This window comes from Centroberyx affinis, unplaced genomic scaffold, assembly GCF_046629955.1.
Source record: "Centroberyx affinis isolate AG114_WGS23_722 - 3 ecotype Tasmania unplaced genomic scaffold, CSIRO-AGI_Caff_v1 ptg001614l_1, whole genome shotgun sequence".
Taxonomy (NCBI): Eukaryota; Metazoa; Chordata; class Actinopteri; order Beryciformes; family Berycidae; genus Centroberyx; species Centroberyx affinis.
The window spans coordinates 5,001-17,500 of record NW_027280056.1 but is presented as its reverse complement, the minus strand read 5'-3'; the positions used below and the strand labels follow the sequence as shown (position 1 = coordinate 17,500).

At 48.6% G+C, this 12,500-nt stretch overlaps 1 protein-coding gene across 1 annotated transcript in view; it reads right to left on the bottom strand.

Annotated features, from left to right (window-relative positions):
* Positions 1-12,500, bottom strand: part of zdbf2 (zinc finger, DBF-type containing 2) — an 18,120-nt gene that overhangs the window by 729 nt on the left and 4,891 nt on the right. The window contains exons 3-7 of the mRNA XM_071528088.1: positions 10,981-11,536; positions 10,634-10,765; positions 9,285-9,592; positions 3,985-4,153; positions 1,386-2,456 (exon numbers count right to left, since the gene is read on the bottom strand). Coding sequence (XP_071384189.1) covers positions 1,407-2,456; positions 3,985-4,153; positions 9,285-9,592; positions 10,634-10,765; positions 10,981-11,536 — 2,215 coding nt within the window. The 3' untranslated portion in view covers positions 1,386-1,406. The remainder of the gene's footprint in view (positions 1-1,385; positions 2,457-3,984; positions 4,154-9,284; positions 9,593-10,633; positions 10,766-10,980; positions 11,537-12,500) is intronic.

Sequence of the window (12,500 nt, the reverse complement as noted above, 5' to 3'; positions counted from 1 at the left end):
GTCTCAGAGAGTCTCAGAGAGTCTCAGAGAGTCTCAGAGTGGCTCAGAGTCTCAGAGCGACTCTGAGCACAAGGAATGACACAAGATAAAACACAATTTACTTGATATTAACGTGCGGTTTGCTTATACTAAAAATAAATTAAAAATAGAGCTGATTGGACAAAATCTTTGAAAACCTCATATGGTTTTCAAAGATTTTGATGTGTCAACCTGTGGGTACAAGTATTAAAAAGTACGGTTCATATACCGTACTTTTTAATACTTGTACCCACAGGTTGACACATTCTGCCTTTATTTGGGCGAGTGCAGTAATGTTATTATACTTTACTGATTTGATGTTAAGATTTGGTGAAAATGGCTCAAGACTCAGTAGTATTAGTATAATTTATAGACTATATTGGAAAGCCTATATGAATAGGATATTTGAACATGAGTATACTGCAGATGATGTGGACATGTGTCCATCAGAGATCAGACAGAGAAAACTCTCTGTGTCCACAGCTGCTGTTCTGCAGAGCGACCGGACAGAGACTCAGACAGACCGCTTCACTATCTGAGTCTGAAGGAGCTGAGACTGTTTGTGATTATTCTACTGTGTGTTTACATAAACCTAAACTATCACTGCTGCACTGTTTGCCTGTTGCTAAATATCTTAACATTGTGATAACTTTCATAATCATAATAATAGCATTAATGCGTCTTTTCTGCGTCTTTCAGCCAGTTCCTCCTCTCTTCAGAAACTCCTCAGCTCCTCACTCCTCCTCTCTGCTCTGAACAGTTTCCACCTGAGCAGCTCTCTGAAGTCTCTGAAGAGCGAAGATGTTTTGTGAAAAGCTTTTATCTTTACTAGGATTCAGTCTTAGTTTTAAGGGGAAATCCTTAAGAGTTTTCTTAGCATTTCACCACTAGGACCAGCTGTTAGTGCAGGAGGCTTAGTGGATACAGACCAGATATATTTACTTCTACCTGTTAGAGAGAAATATATCTCATGGAAATATAACTAACTGTCTTTTATATAAATCTAATCTGTTCTCCTCTGTCTGATCAAACCTTTATCCATAAAGTCCTAAACACCTGGTGACATCACTCACATCCTACTTTGTATCCTTCCTCAAATGTCTCCTTGCTCCTAGCTGCTACCTAGACAGGTATCATCCATTATCATCATGTATTGATCAGATGATCATTGTGTATTGGTCAGATGATCATCGTGTATTGGTCAGCTGATCATCGTGTATTGGTCAGCTGATCATCGTGTATTTATCAGCTGATCATTGTGTATTGGTCAGCTGATCATTGTGTATTGATCAGATGATCATTGTGTATTGGTCAGCTGATCATTGTGTATTGGTCAGCTGATCATTGTGTATTTATCAGCTTATTACCTGGACAGGTGTGACTCTTCCTCAGCCCTCGCAGCAGGGACAGCCCCCCCTCCCCCTCCTCCTCCTCCTCCTCAGCCTGCGGGAGGAGGAAGTGGGCGGGGCCTTGGAGTCTGCAGGGGGGTTATGGCTAGGAGGAGGGGCGGGGCCTTTAGAGGCGGGGAGTTTCCTGCTGTGTCCGGCCCGTCGTGAGGCTCCGCCCCTCGGGCGGGGGGGGGTCAGGGGGGCGGAGGAGTCTCCGCCTCTCTTCTTGGAAGGAGGGGGGCGTGTCTTGTCCCTCCTCCCCCCCCTCCCCCGCCCCGGCCGGCCGGATCGGTGATGACGAGGAGGGGGCGGGGCTTGAGGACTCCTCCCCCGCCTTCTGACCGCTTCCTGTTTAGGAGTCTGTTCCGAGTCTCTACTGAGCGCGCTCAGCGGGAAGCGGCTGAAGGGCGGAGTCGCGGCGGACGACGACCCCTGAACTTTGACTTCTGAGTCTGAGGTGGCACCGCCCGCTCCGCTGCCCCCCCCCACCTTCCTCCTGCCCCCCCCACAGCTCCCCCCCCCGCCCTCCCCCAGCCTCTCGGAGTTCAGGTCCGGACTCAGACTTCTGAACAGCTGTCTGACCACGGGGGGCGGAGCTTTGGGGGCGGAGGCGGAGCCGAGGAGGAAACCTTTAGGAGCGTTCTTCAGGATCCGGTTGGAGCTCGGGTCGTAGAACATGAAGGGCAGTCGTTTGTATTTGACCTTTAACCCCTGGACGTCTCGCTCCGGCGGCCTCTTCCTCTTCCTGCACCGTTTGGGGGCGGGGCTTATCGGAGAGCCGAGTTCGGAGGCGGGGTTTCCCGGGGAACAGAGGAGGTAGAGCAGGGAGGTGCGGGGCTGGAGGGGGGTGACGAGGCGGGAGTAAGACGGAGGGAGGCGGAGCGAGTTCGGCCCCGCCCGGGTCTCCGGAGTCTTCTCCTCTCCCGGACTCTCTCCGGTCTCCCGATCCGCTCGACGGACGGGGGGCGGCGCCAGAATCTCCGGAGCCGGTCGACGGACGGCCGGGACGACCAATGAGACGGTCTGAGTGCCGTGACTCACCTTAACCACCTGGAGACCAAAACACTGCAGTCATGCTCTTTGTTTGCTGTTTAAAGGTTTTGGGGCATTTTCTGCCTTTAATTAATGATCAGTGAAGAGAGACAGAAAGATGAGAGAGAGGTGGAGGATGACATCACAACGCCACAGTCACATGGTATGTGCCTTAGCCAACCATCCAGAGTTTCAACAATTTTATTTATTTTTAAGTTTTCATTATATGCTGTCAGTCAGAAACAGCACTGAGATGTGAGGAAAATGTCTGCAGGGTTTCCCACTAATGAATTAAACAGTTTAACTAAAAAAAAACAGCTTCACGTCGCTGAGAAAGAAAATGTTATTATTAGTAGTTTTATTATTGTCTTTGTTTTCATAAAACTCAGTCTCATCTCAGAGAGCTATAACTATAACGATAAACTATAAACTATAACTATAAACTATAACGATAAACTATAAACATAAACTATAAACTATAACTATAAAGATAAACTATAAACTATAACTATAAACTATAACGACATGCTGTTGCTCAGGTGTCACACTACAACGATATTGGTGCTGAATATTCAGAGAAAACAACGGAGCTTATCAACGTGTTTTTATTTGACTCGCTCTCTAAAGTAAATAACAACAGAGCCGATGATTTGGGCTCATGCTCTTATACAGAGCTTTCATTACATTACTGTGCTTTGTTTATATGAGAGCTAATGGAGCTAATGATGCTAATGGAGCTAATGGAGCTAATGATGCTAATGGTGCTAATGGAGCTAACAGAGCTAATGGTGCTAATGTTCACCAAGTGAAGCTGTTCATGTGTTTCCCAGCAGGAGACTCTGCAGACCATCTACTGTGGATCAGAGAGTAAAGTGTCCTGTAGCTCATGTTGAGAGGAACACCTGAACGGGTCAGCAGGATGCTGCAGACACGTCACATTAGGGAGGGACACATCGTCATATTAAAAACATCAGATAATAGCACATTTGCGGTCAGGTTGGTCAAGACATGGTGCTATTCTGTTTAGCTAGCAAAAGTTAATGAGTTAACGAGCTTCCAGGTCAGTAAACGCCTCACCGCTCCGTCCCGACCGGTTTGTCCCGAGTGAGTCGCTCTAACACCGATCGGGTCGCGGCTCGTCACGCATCACACGTGTTCAGACAGAGAGAGATGGGCTGCGCTTGTTATTCACGCCGGGACGCACGGGCCTGACGTGGGCGGAGTTAGCCGCTGAAATCAAGTGCAGAAGACACCCGGCGGCTCCTTCCTCATCTCAGCTGCTCGCTGCACAGCGGCATGAGGATCAGAAAACTAAAAACTAAACCACAACCAATCCTCAATCCTCAGCCTGCCGCTGTTTTGTCTGGTTCTCTTTCTGACTCCCTTCAGTATCTCAGCCAATAGGAGAGCTCGGTGACGTCAGCGCCGGGCTCAGTCGGCAGGGTGAAGCAGGCCGTCCGTGCCGACTCCGCCCACCAGGCCCGGCGTCGGCGTACGCCGGGTGGAATTACAAGCGGACCCGTACTGAACGCTCAGTCATATTCACCTGGCACCTGGACGCCAGCCTGAAGGCCCGCCTCCTCCTCCTCCTCCTCCTACTCCTGCTGTACGCTGGGTCATCTTCATCATGATCCAATAGGGGGAGGGCGTCGTGCTCTGGCTCCGCCTCCTCGTTCTGACCACGCCCCTTCTCGTTTTGTCTCCTCCTGCCGTACCTGAGGGCGATGACACCAGCAGAAAAATAAATAAAAGTTTTTCATTAATGTTTCCTAAATAACGGTGTTAATTAAATAAGTTGGAATGGTCTTGAGACTCGGATGTACAATGAGTTTGTGACTGAGCTACACTAACCCAGAACCATGTTAGCATGTTAGCATGTTAGCATGTTAGCATGTTTTCTAAAGAGACACACAAACCAGAAGAACCACCTGCTTGTGCGGTACGATAATTTGACTTAAAATGAGCATGAAAAATCTGAGTGTTTGAAAAAAAATCTCTACAAACAAGTGTGACGTTTAGATAAAAGAGTTTCATTATATTACATACATTCTTATTCTTCAGTACACTTACTGGGAGGGGGCGGGGGTTAAATAGACTGCCTTACTGAGAGGGGGCGGGGCTTAAATAGACAGCCTTATTGGGAGGGGGCAGGGCTTAAATAGACTGCTTTATTGAGAGGGGGCGGGGCTTAAATAGACTGCCTTACTTAGAGGGGGCGGGGCTTAAATAGACTGCTTTATTGAGAGGGGGCGGGGCTTAAATAGACAGCCTTACTTAGAGGGGGCGGGGCTTAAATAGACTGCTTTATTGAGAGGGGGCGGGGCTTAAATAGACTGCCTTACTGAGAGGCGGTGCTTGATCAGAGTTGTATGATAGTGTGTGTATCATGTGACCACTGAACTAGCTTCACAGGCTTCACTTCATTTAGAACCAGAAAGTAGGACAGAGATGAAGACCTGAAAACCCTGAGAAGCCTCTTCTTCACCACCAAACCGCTAAAGCTCTCTGTCCTTTGTTGAAGCTTTGCAATATGCCAAAGCAAATAAACCAAAGCTAACAACAACAATGCTAAAACACCAAGACCAGCAACAAGCCAGGACCAGCAACAAGCCGAGACCAGCAATAAGCCAGGACCAGCAACAAGCCGAGACCAGCAACAAGCCAGGACCAGCGACAAGCCAGGACCAGCGACAAGCCGAGACCAGTGACAAGCCGAGACCTAAGTAACAAGCCGAGACCTAAGTAACAAGCCAAGACCAGCAACAAGCCAGGACCAGCAACAAGCCAGGACCAGCGACAAGCCAAGACCTAAGTAACAAGCCGAGACCTAAGTAACAAGCCGAGACCAGCAACAAGCCAGGACCAGCAACAAGCCGAGACTAGCAACAAGCCGAGACCTAAGTAACAAGTCGAGACCTAAGTAACAAGCCAAGACCAGCAACAAGCCAGGACCAGCAACAAGCCAGGACCAGCAACAAGCCGAGACTAGCAACAAGCCGAGACCTAAGTAACAAGCCGAGACCTAAGTAACAAGCCGAGACCAGCAACAAGCCAGGACCAGCAACAAGCCAGGACCAGCAACAAGCCGAGACCAGCAACAAGCCAGGACCAGCAACAAGCCGAGACCAGCAACAAGCCAGGACCAGCAACAAGCCAGGACCAGCAACAAGCCAGGACCAGCAACAAGCCGAGACCAGCAACAAGCCAGGACCAGCAACAAGCCAGGACCAGCAACAAGCCGAGACCAGCAACAAGCCGAGACCAGCAACAAGCCGAGACCTAAGTAACAAGCCGAGACCAGCAACAAGCCGAGACCAGCAACAAACCAGGACCAGCAATAAGCCAAGACCAGCAACAAGCCGAGACCAGCAACAAGCCGAGACCAGCAACAAGCCGAGACCAGCAACAAGCCGAGACCTAAGTAACAAGCCGAGACCAGCAACAAGCCGAGACCAGCAACAAACCAGGACCAGCAATAAGCCGAGACCAGCAACAAGCCGAGACCAGCAACAAGCCGAGACCAGCAACAAGCCGAGACCTAAGTAACAAGCTGAGACCAGCAACAAGCCGAGACCAGCAACAAACCAGGACCAGCAACAAGCCGAGACCAGCAACAAGCCAGGACCAGCAACAAGCCAGGACCAGCAACAAGCCGAGACCAGCAACAAGCCAGGACCAGTAACAAGCCAGGACCAGCAACAAGCCAGGACCAGCAACAAGCCGAGACCAGCAACAAGCCAGGACCAGCAACAAGCCAGGACCAGCAACAAGCCGAGACCAGCAACAAGCCGAGACCAGCAACAAGCCGAGACCTAAGTAACAAGCCGAGACCAGCAACAAGCCGAGACCAGCAACAAACCAGGACCAGCAATAAGCCGAGACCAGCAACAAGCCGAGACCAGCAACAAGCCGAGACCAGCAACAAGCCGAGACCTAAGTAACAAGCCGAGACCAGCAACAAGCCGAGACCAGCAACAAACCAGGACCAGCAACAAGCCGAGACCAGCAACAAGCCAGGACCAGCAACAAGCCAGGACCAGCAACAAGCCGAGACCTTTTCCAGGCAAGAGCTCAGATTCAAATCTTGCTGCTAAAGACATTTTGACTCTTTGTCGTTCATTTTAACGTTGAGTTTTTCAACAGTGAAGTGAAATAGGGATTATTCTCAGGGTTATTCTCAGGATTATTCTCAGGGTTATTCTCAGGGTTATTCTCAGGATTATTCTCAGGGTTATTCTCAGGGTTATTCTCAGGGTTATTCTCAGGATTATTCTCAGGATTATTCTCAGGGTTATTCTCAGGGTTATTCTCAGGATTATTCTCAGGGTTATTCTCAGGGTTATTCTCAGGGTTATTCTCAGGATTATTCTCAGGATTATTCTCAGGGTTATTCTCAGGGTTATTCTCAGGATTATTCTCAGGGTTATTCTCAGGGTTATTCTCAGGGTTATTCTCAGGATTATTCTCAGGATTATTCTCAGGGTTATTCTCAGGGTTATTCTCAGGATTATTCTCAGGATTATTCTCAGGGTTATTCTCAGGGTTATTCTCAGGGTTATTCTCAGGATTATTCTCAGGATTATTCTCAGGATTATTCTCAGGGTTATTCTCAGGATTATTCTCAGGATTATTCTCAGGATTATTCTCAGGGTTATTCTCAGGGTTATTCTCAGGATTATTCTCAGGATTATTCTCAGGGTTATTCTCAGGATTATTCTCAGGGTTATTCTCAGGGTTATTCTCAGGATTATTCTCAGGATTATTCTCAGGGTTATTCTCAGGATTATTCTCAGGGTTATTCTCAGGATTATTCTCAGGATTATTCTCAGGATTATTCTCAGGGTTATTCTCAGGATTATTCTCAGGATTATTCTCAGGGTTATTCTCAGGATTATTCTCAGGATTATTCTCAGGATTATTCTCAGGATTATTCTCAGGATTATTCTCAGGATTATTCTCAGGGTTATTCTCAGGATTATTCTCAGGATTATTCTCAGGGTTATTCTCAGGATTATTCTCAGGGTTATTCTCAGGATTATTCTCAGGGTTATTCTCAGGGTTCTGGTCTGGTAATTATAGGACAGAGAATCTAAACCTAAAGTCTCTAAAGTAAAGCAGGACTCTCTTCCGGTCCCCGTCCTGAACGTGGAAGAGAAATCTGACCCGAGATCCGCTTCTGTTCCATCGCGTGCCGTTGCCACGGCGCCCGTGTTCAATTCAATTCACTGTACTGAAACATTATCGGTTAAATAATTCCACTAACGTCACTTAGACACCACAGGTGATGACACTACCTACCGTTAAAGGTCACAGGGCAACGGAAGACCTGGATATGTAAATTAACGGCAGAGAGAGAAGCTCAGTGTGGAGCGACGATGAGACGGTTATCCGTTAAATGACCTGTTCCACGTTTATCCGTTAAATGACCTGTTCCACGTTTATCCGTTAAATGACCTGTTCCACGTTTATCCGTTAAATGACCTGTTCCACGTTTATCGTTAAATGACCTATTCCACGTTTATCGTTAAATGACCTGTTCCACGTTTATCCGTTAAATGACCTGTTCCACGTTTATCCGTTAAATGACCTGTTCCACGTTTATCCGTTAAATGACCTGTTCCACGTTTATCGTTAAATGACCTATTCCACGTTTATCCGTTAAATGACCTGTTCCACGTTTATCGTTAAATGACCTATTCCACGTTTATCGTTAAATGACCTGTTCCACGTTTATCCGTTAAATGACCTATTCCACGTTTATCGTTAAATGACCTATTCCACGTTTATCCGTTAAATGACCTGTTCCACGTTTATCGTTAAATGACCTGTTCCACGTTTATCGTTAAATGACCTATTCCACGTTTATCGTTAAATGACCTGTTCCACGTTTATCCGTTAAATGACCTGTTCCACGTTTATCCGTTAAATGACCTGTTCCACGTTTATCCGTTAAATGACCTGTTCCACGTTTATCGTTAAATGACCTATTCCACGTTTATCCGTTAAATGACCTGTTCCACGTTTATCGTTAAATGACCTATTCCACGTTTATCGTTAAATGACCTGTTCCACGTTTATCCGTTAAATGACCTATTCCACGTTTATCGTTAAATGACCTATTCCACGTTTATCCGTTAAATGACCTGTTCCACGTTTATCGTTAAATGACCTATTCCACGGTTATCCGTTAAATGACCTGTTCCACATTTATCGTTAAATGACCTATTCCACGTTTATCGTTAAATGACCTATTCCACGTTTATCCGTTAAATGACCTGTTCCACATTTATCCGTTAAATGACCTGTTCCACATTTATCGTTAAATGACCTATTCCACGTTTATCCGTTAAATGACCTATTCCACGTTTATCCGTTAAATGACCTATTTCACGTTTATCGTTAAATGACCTGTTCCACGTTTATCCGTTAAATGACCTGTTCCACGTTTATCGTTAAATGACCTATTCCACGTTTATCGTTAAATGACCTATTCCACATTTATCGTTAAATGACCTATTCCACCACCGTCTCAGACCACAGGGAATAACCTGATCTACTGTTAAGGTTTGCAGGACAGAAGAAGATGTGGACGTCTGTGTGAGATCCAGTATGACATCATCAGTATGACATCATCAGTATGACATCATCAGTCACTGTTTTGAAGGTGTTTCCGTGTGAAGCTGAAGCTTTCCTCTGGGCTGCGTTGTCCTCTCTCTTTATTTATCAAAGCGAGCAGCTGACATTATTGCTGTTTTATTTGTCCAGAGACTCCAGGGGAATCAGACCTGTGTGACATCTGTGACCACGACTCAAAACTGTATTTACATGATATGAAATCTATTTTACCTGGCCAGAGACTCGCTGTCGAAGTAGCAGAGGAAGCTTCCCTGTCTGAACTGTCGGACAAGGTTCTCCACCTTCTCCTCGTCCTCCCGTTCGATCTGAGCCCAGGTCTTCCCCCTGAAGGATTCTGGGATATAGGGCGGGGCTGGGAGGATCTCCTCGACAGGCATAGCCCTGTAGCCCGCCTCCCTCCTGTCTCCTCTCCTCTCGCCGTGGAGGGCGGAGTCCAGCTGGTGCGAGTACACCCGGTCCTCCAGATCCACCTTAACCTCCATCAGACAGCTCAGGTCCCGCGCCTCGGTCTGGATCACCTGGACAGGTGTGTGTGAGGGGTGTGTGAGCGGGACAGGTGTGTGTGAGGTGTGTGTGAGCGGGACAGGTGTGTGTGAGGTGTGTGTGAGCGGGACAGGTGTGTGTGAGGGGTGTGTGAGCGGGACAGGTGTGTGTGAGGGGTGTGTGAGCGGGACAGGTGTGTGTGAGGGGTGTGTGAGCGGGACAGGTGTGTGTGAGGTGTGTGTGAGCGGGACAGGTGTGTGTGAGGTGTGTGTGAGCGGGACAGGTGTGTGTGAGGGGTGTGTGAGCGGGACAGGTGTGTGTGAGGTGTGTGTGAGCGGGACAGGTGTGTGTGAGGTGTGTGTGAGCGGGACAGGTGTGTGTGTGTCGGTGGCTGTTCCTCCTCGTTCCAAAACCACCTGGAAACAGAGGAACAGTTCCAGGTTTCTCAGGGAGGAAATGGAAAGATGAAAGGCAGAGTAGAAAACAAGGCAACATGTCGTTCCCTTCTGGGCCAATCAGCAACAAGTATGACAAGAAGGACACCTGTACTGTGACACCTGAGCTCTGTTTCCTCCTGTCAGCTGTGCTTCCTTAGCGGTCTGATCTGACTGAAGCTCTTCTTTATTTAAGGCAAACTGTCTGAACATCCTCCAGCCCTGCAGACAGACATTTCCTCACAGCTTCAGCGTAGCCTTGATATTTAACTGTGGGCTGACATCATGATGATGTCAGAGACGCTGACCCAGGATCTGACTGCCTAACTCTCACTCTGTTATTCTGAGAGAGCACTTGGAGGAAAAGGGTTCTAAGACAGGATGGTCCCATCACATGCTGCACGTTTGGTTGAATTAGACCATGAAACCTAACAGGATCAACCGGAACCAGAAGCTCCACATGGACTCTGAGCCAAACTGTAGTTACCTTCACCGACACCTAGTTCACATCATGAACCGATAATTACACAGTGAGACACCTAAAACTCTGAGGAAGAAGTGAAAAGACACCCAACAAATAAAGAAATACCGAGAATACAGAGCGAGATAAAACCCAGACAAACTGTAGTCAGTGAGGCAGACTGTTACCTGGACAGGTGAGTCCCAGTCGTCGCTGTCTGTCTCCAGGGAGTCGGGCAGACTGAAGTGGAAGCTCTCCATCTCCCCCTGCTGGCAGGGAGCGGAGATGAGGCCGTAACATCGAGTCTGAATCACCTGGTGTTAAACACAAGTAAAGAAAATAATGAAATCAAACTCGTTTCATTCAGTTTTGATTTACTTCTAATGCTTTCAGTCAGTAGGTATTCTGCTCTGTTATGTACTGATACAACAGAAGATAACTGTGTGAAAGCTGATCAATCACAGTATCAATGACAGACAGGCAGACAGACAGGCAGACAGCCAGACAGACAGACAGACCTCCTCTATAGTCTGGTCCAGGATGTCTGTCTGGTCGGAGGAGAAAGCCTCGTCTCTCTGAGCCTCCCTCCTCTCCTTCTCCCAGCTGAACCAGGGGAGGCTGTCTGTCCGGGCCCGGGGGGGGAGGGGGAGGGGCCTGGGGGGGGAGGAGGGGGGCTGGGGGGGAGGGGGGAGGAGCAGGAGGAGTCACTCTGTCTTCTCCGGTTGGTCTTCCTATGGGCTTTCCTGTGGACAGGTGGGGGAGTGTGTGTGTGTGGAGGTGTGTGTTGATGTGTGTGTGGAGGTGTGTGTGTGTGCGCAGGGGACGGAGTCTGTCTTGTTTCCTGCTCTGGGATCGGCTGAGAAAGCCTCTCTCGACCCGCCTCCTCGGTCACTCTCGCTCCCGATTGGCTGTGTGTGCCGTCGTCTTCCTGCCGATAGGCCAGCTGACAGGAAGCGCCGTCGGAGCTGGGCAGCTCCTCCCGGGTGCCAAGCGACCGGCTGTCGTCATGGGAAACACAAAGTTCAGCAAGCTCCTCCCTCGGCAACAGAGGACTGGAGAGTGATGGGAGGTCAGCATGGGACGGCCTGCACACACACACACACACACACACACACACACACATACACAAACAGGTTACTGGTTCGGTCTGGTAGCAGCTTCCCTGCTGTTTACGCAAAATGATCATGAACATCATGTTTCACTAAGCTCCTCCCTCATCTCTCCTCCAATCTGAGCATTTTACAAATAGCAATCTGCAGTCTTCCAGACAAAATAATTCTTAGTTGTTGACAGTAAAGCTGCAGCAGCTGGACTTAGCTGTTACTGATGTTTCTCCAAGACATGCTGGGTCAAGACAAGACATGCTGGGTCAAGACATGCTGGGTCAAGACATGCTGGGTCAAGACATGCTGGGTCAAGACATGCTGGGTCAAGACAAGACATGCTGGGTCAAGACATGCTGGGTCAAGACATGCTGGGTCAAGACAAGACATGCTGGGTCAAGACATGCTGGGTCAAGACAAGACATGCTGGGTCAAGACATGCTGGGTCAGGACATGCTGGGTCAAGACATGCTGGGTCAAGACATGCTGGGTCAAGACAAGACATGCTGGGTTGGGACATGCTGGGTCAAGACAAGACATGCTGGGTTGGGACATGCTGGGTCAGGACATGCTGGGTCAGGACATGCTGGGTCAAGACAAGACATGCTGGGTCAGGACATGCTGGGTCAGGACATGCTGGGTCAAGACAAGACATGTTGGGTCAGGACATGCTGGGTCAAGACAAGACATGCTGGGTCAGGACATGCTGGGTCAAGACAAGACATGCTGGGTTGGGACATGCTGGGTCAGGACATGCTGGGTCAAGACAAGACATGCTGGGTCAGGACATGCTGGGTCAAGACAAGACATGCTGGGTTGGGACATGCTGGGTTGGGACATGCTGGGTTGGGACATGCTGGGTCAAGACATGTTGGGTCAAGACAAGACATGCTGGGTTGGGACATGCTGGGTCAGAACATGCTGGGTCAAGACAAGACATGCTGGG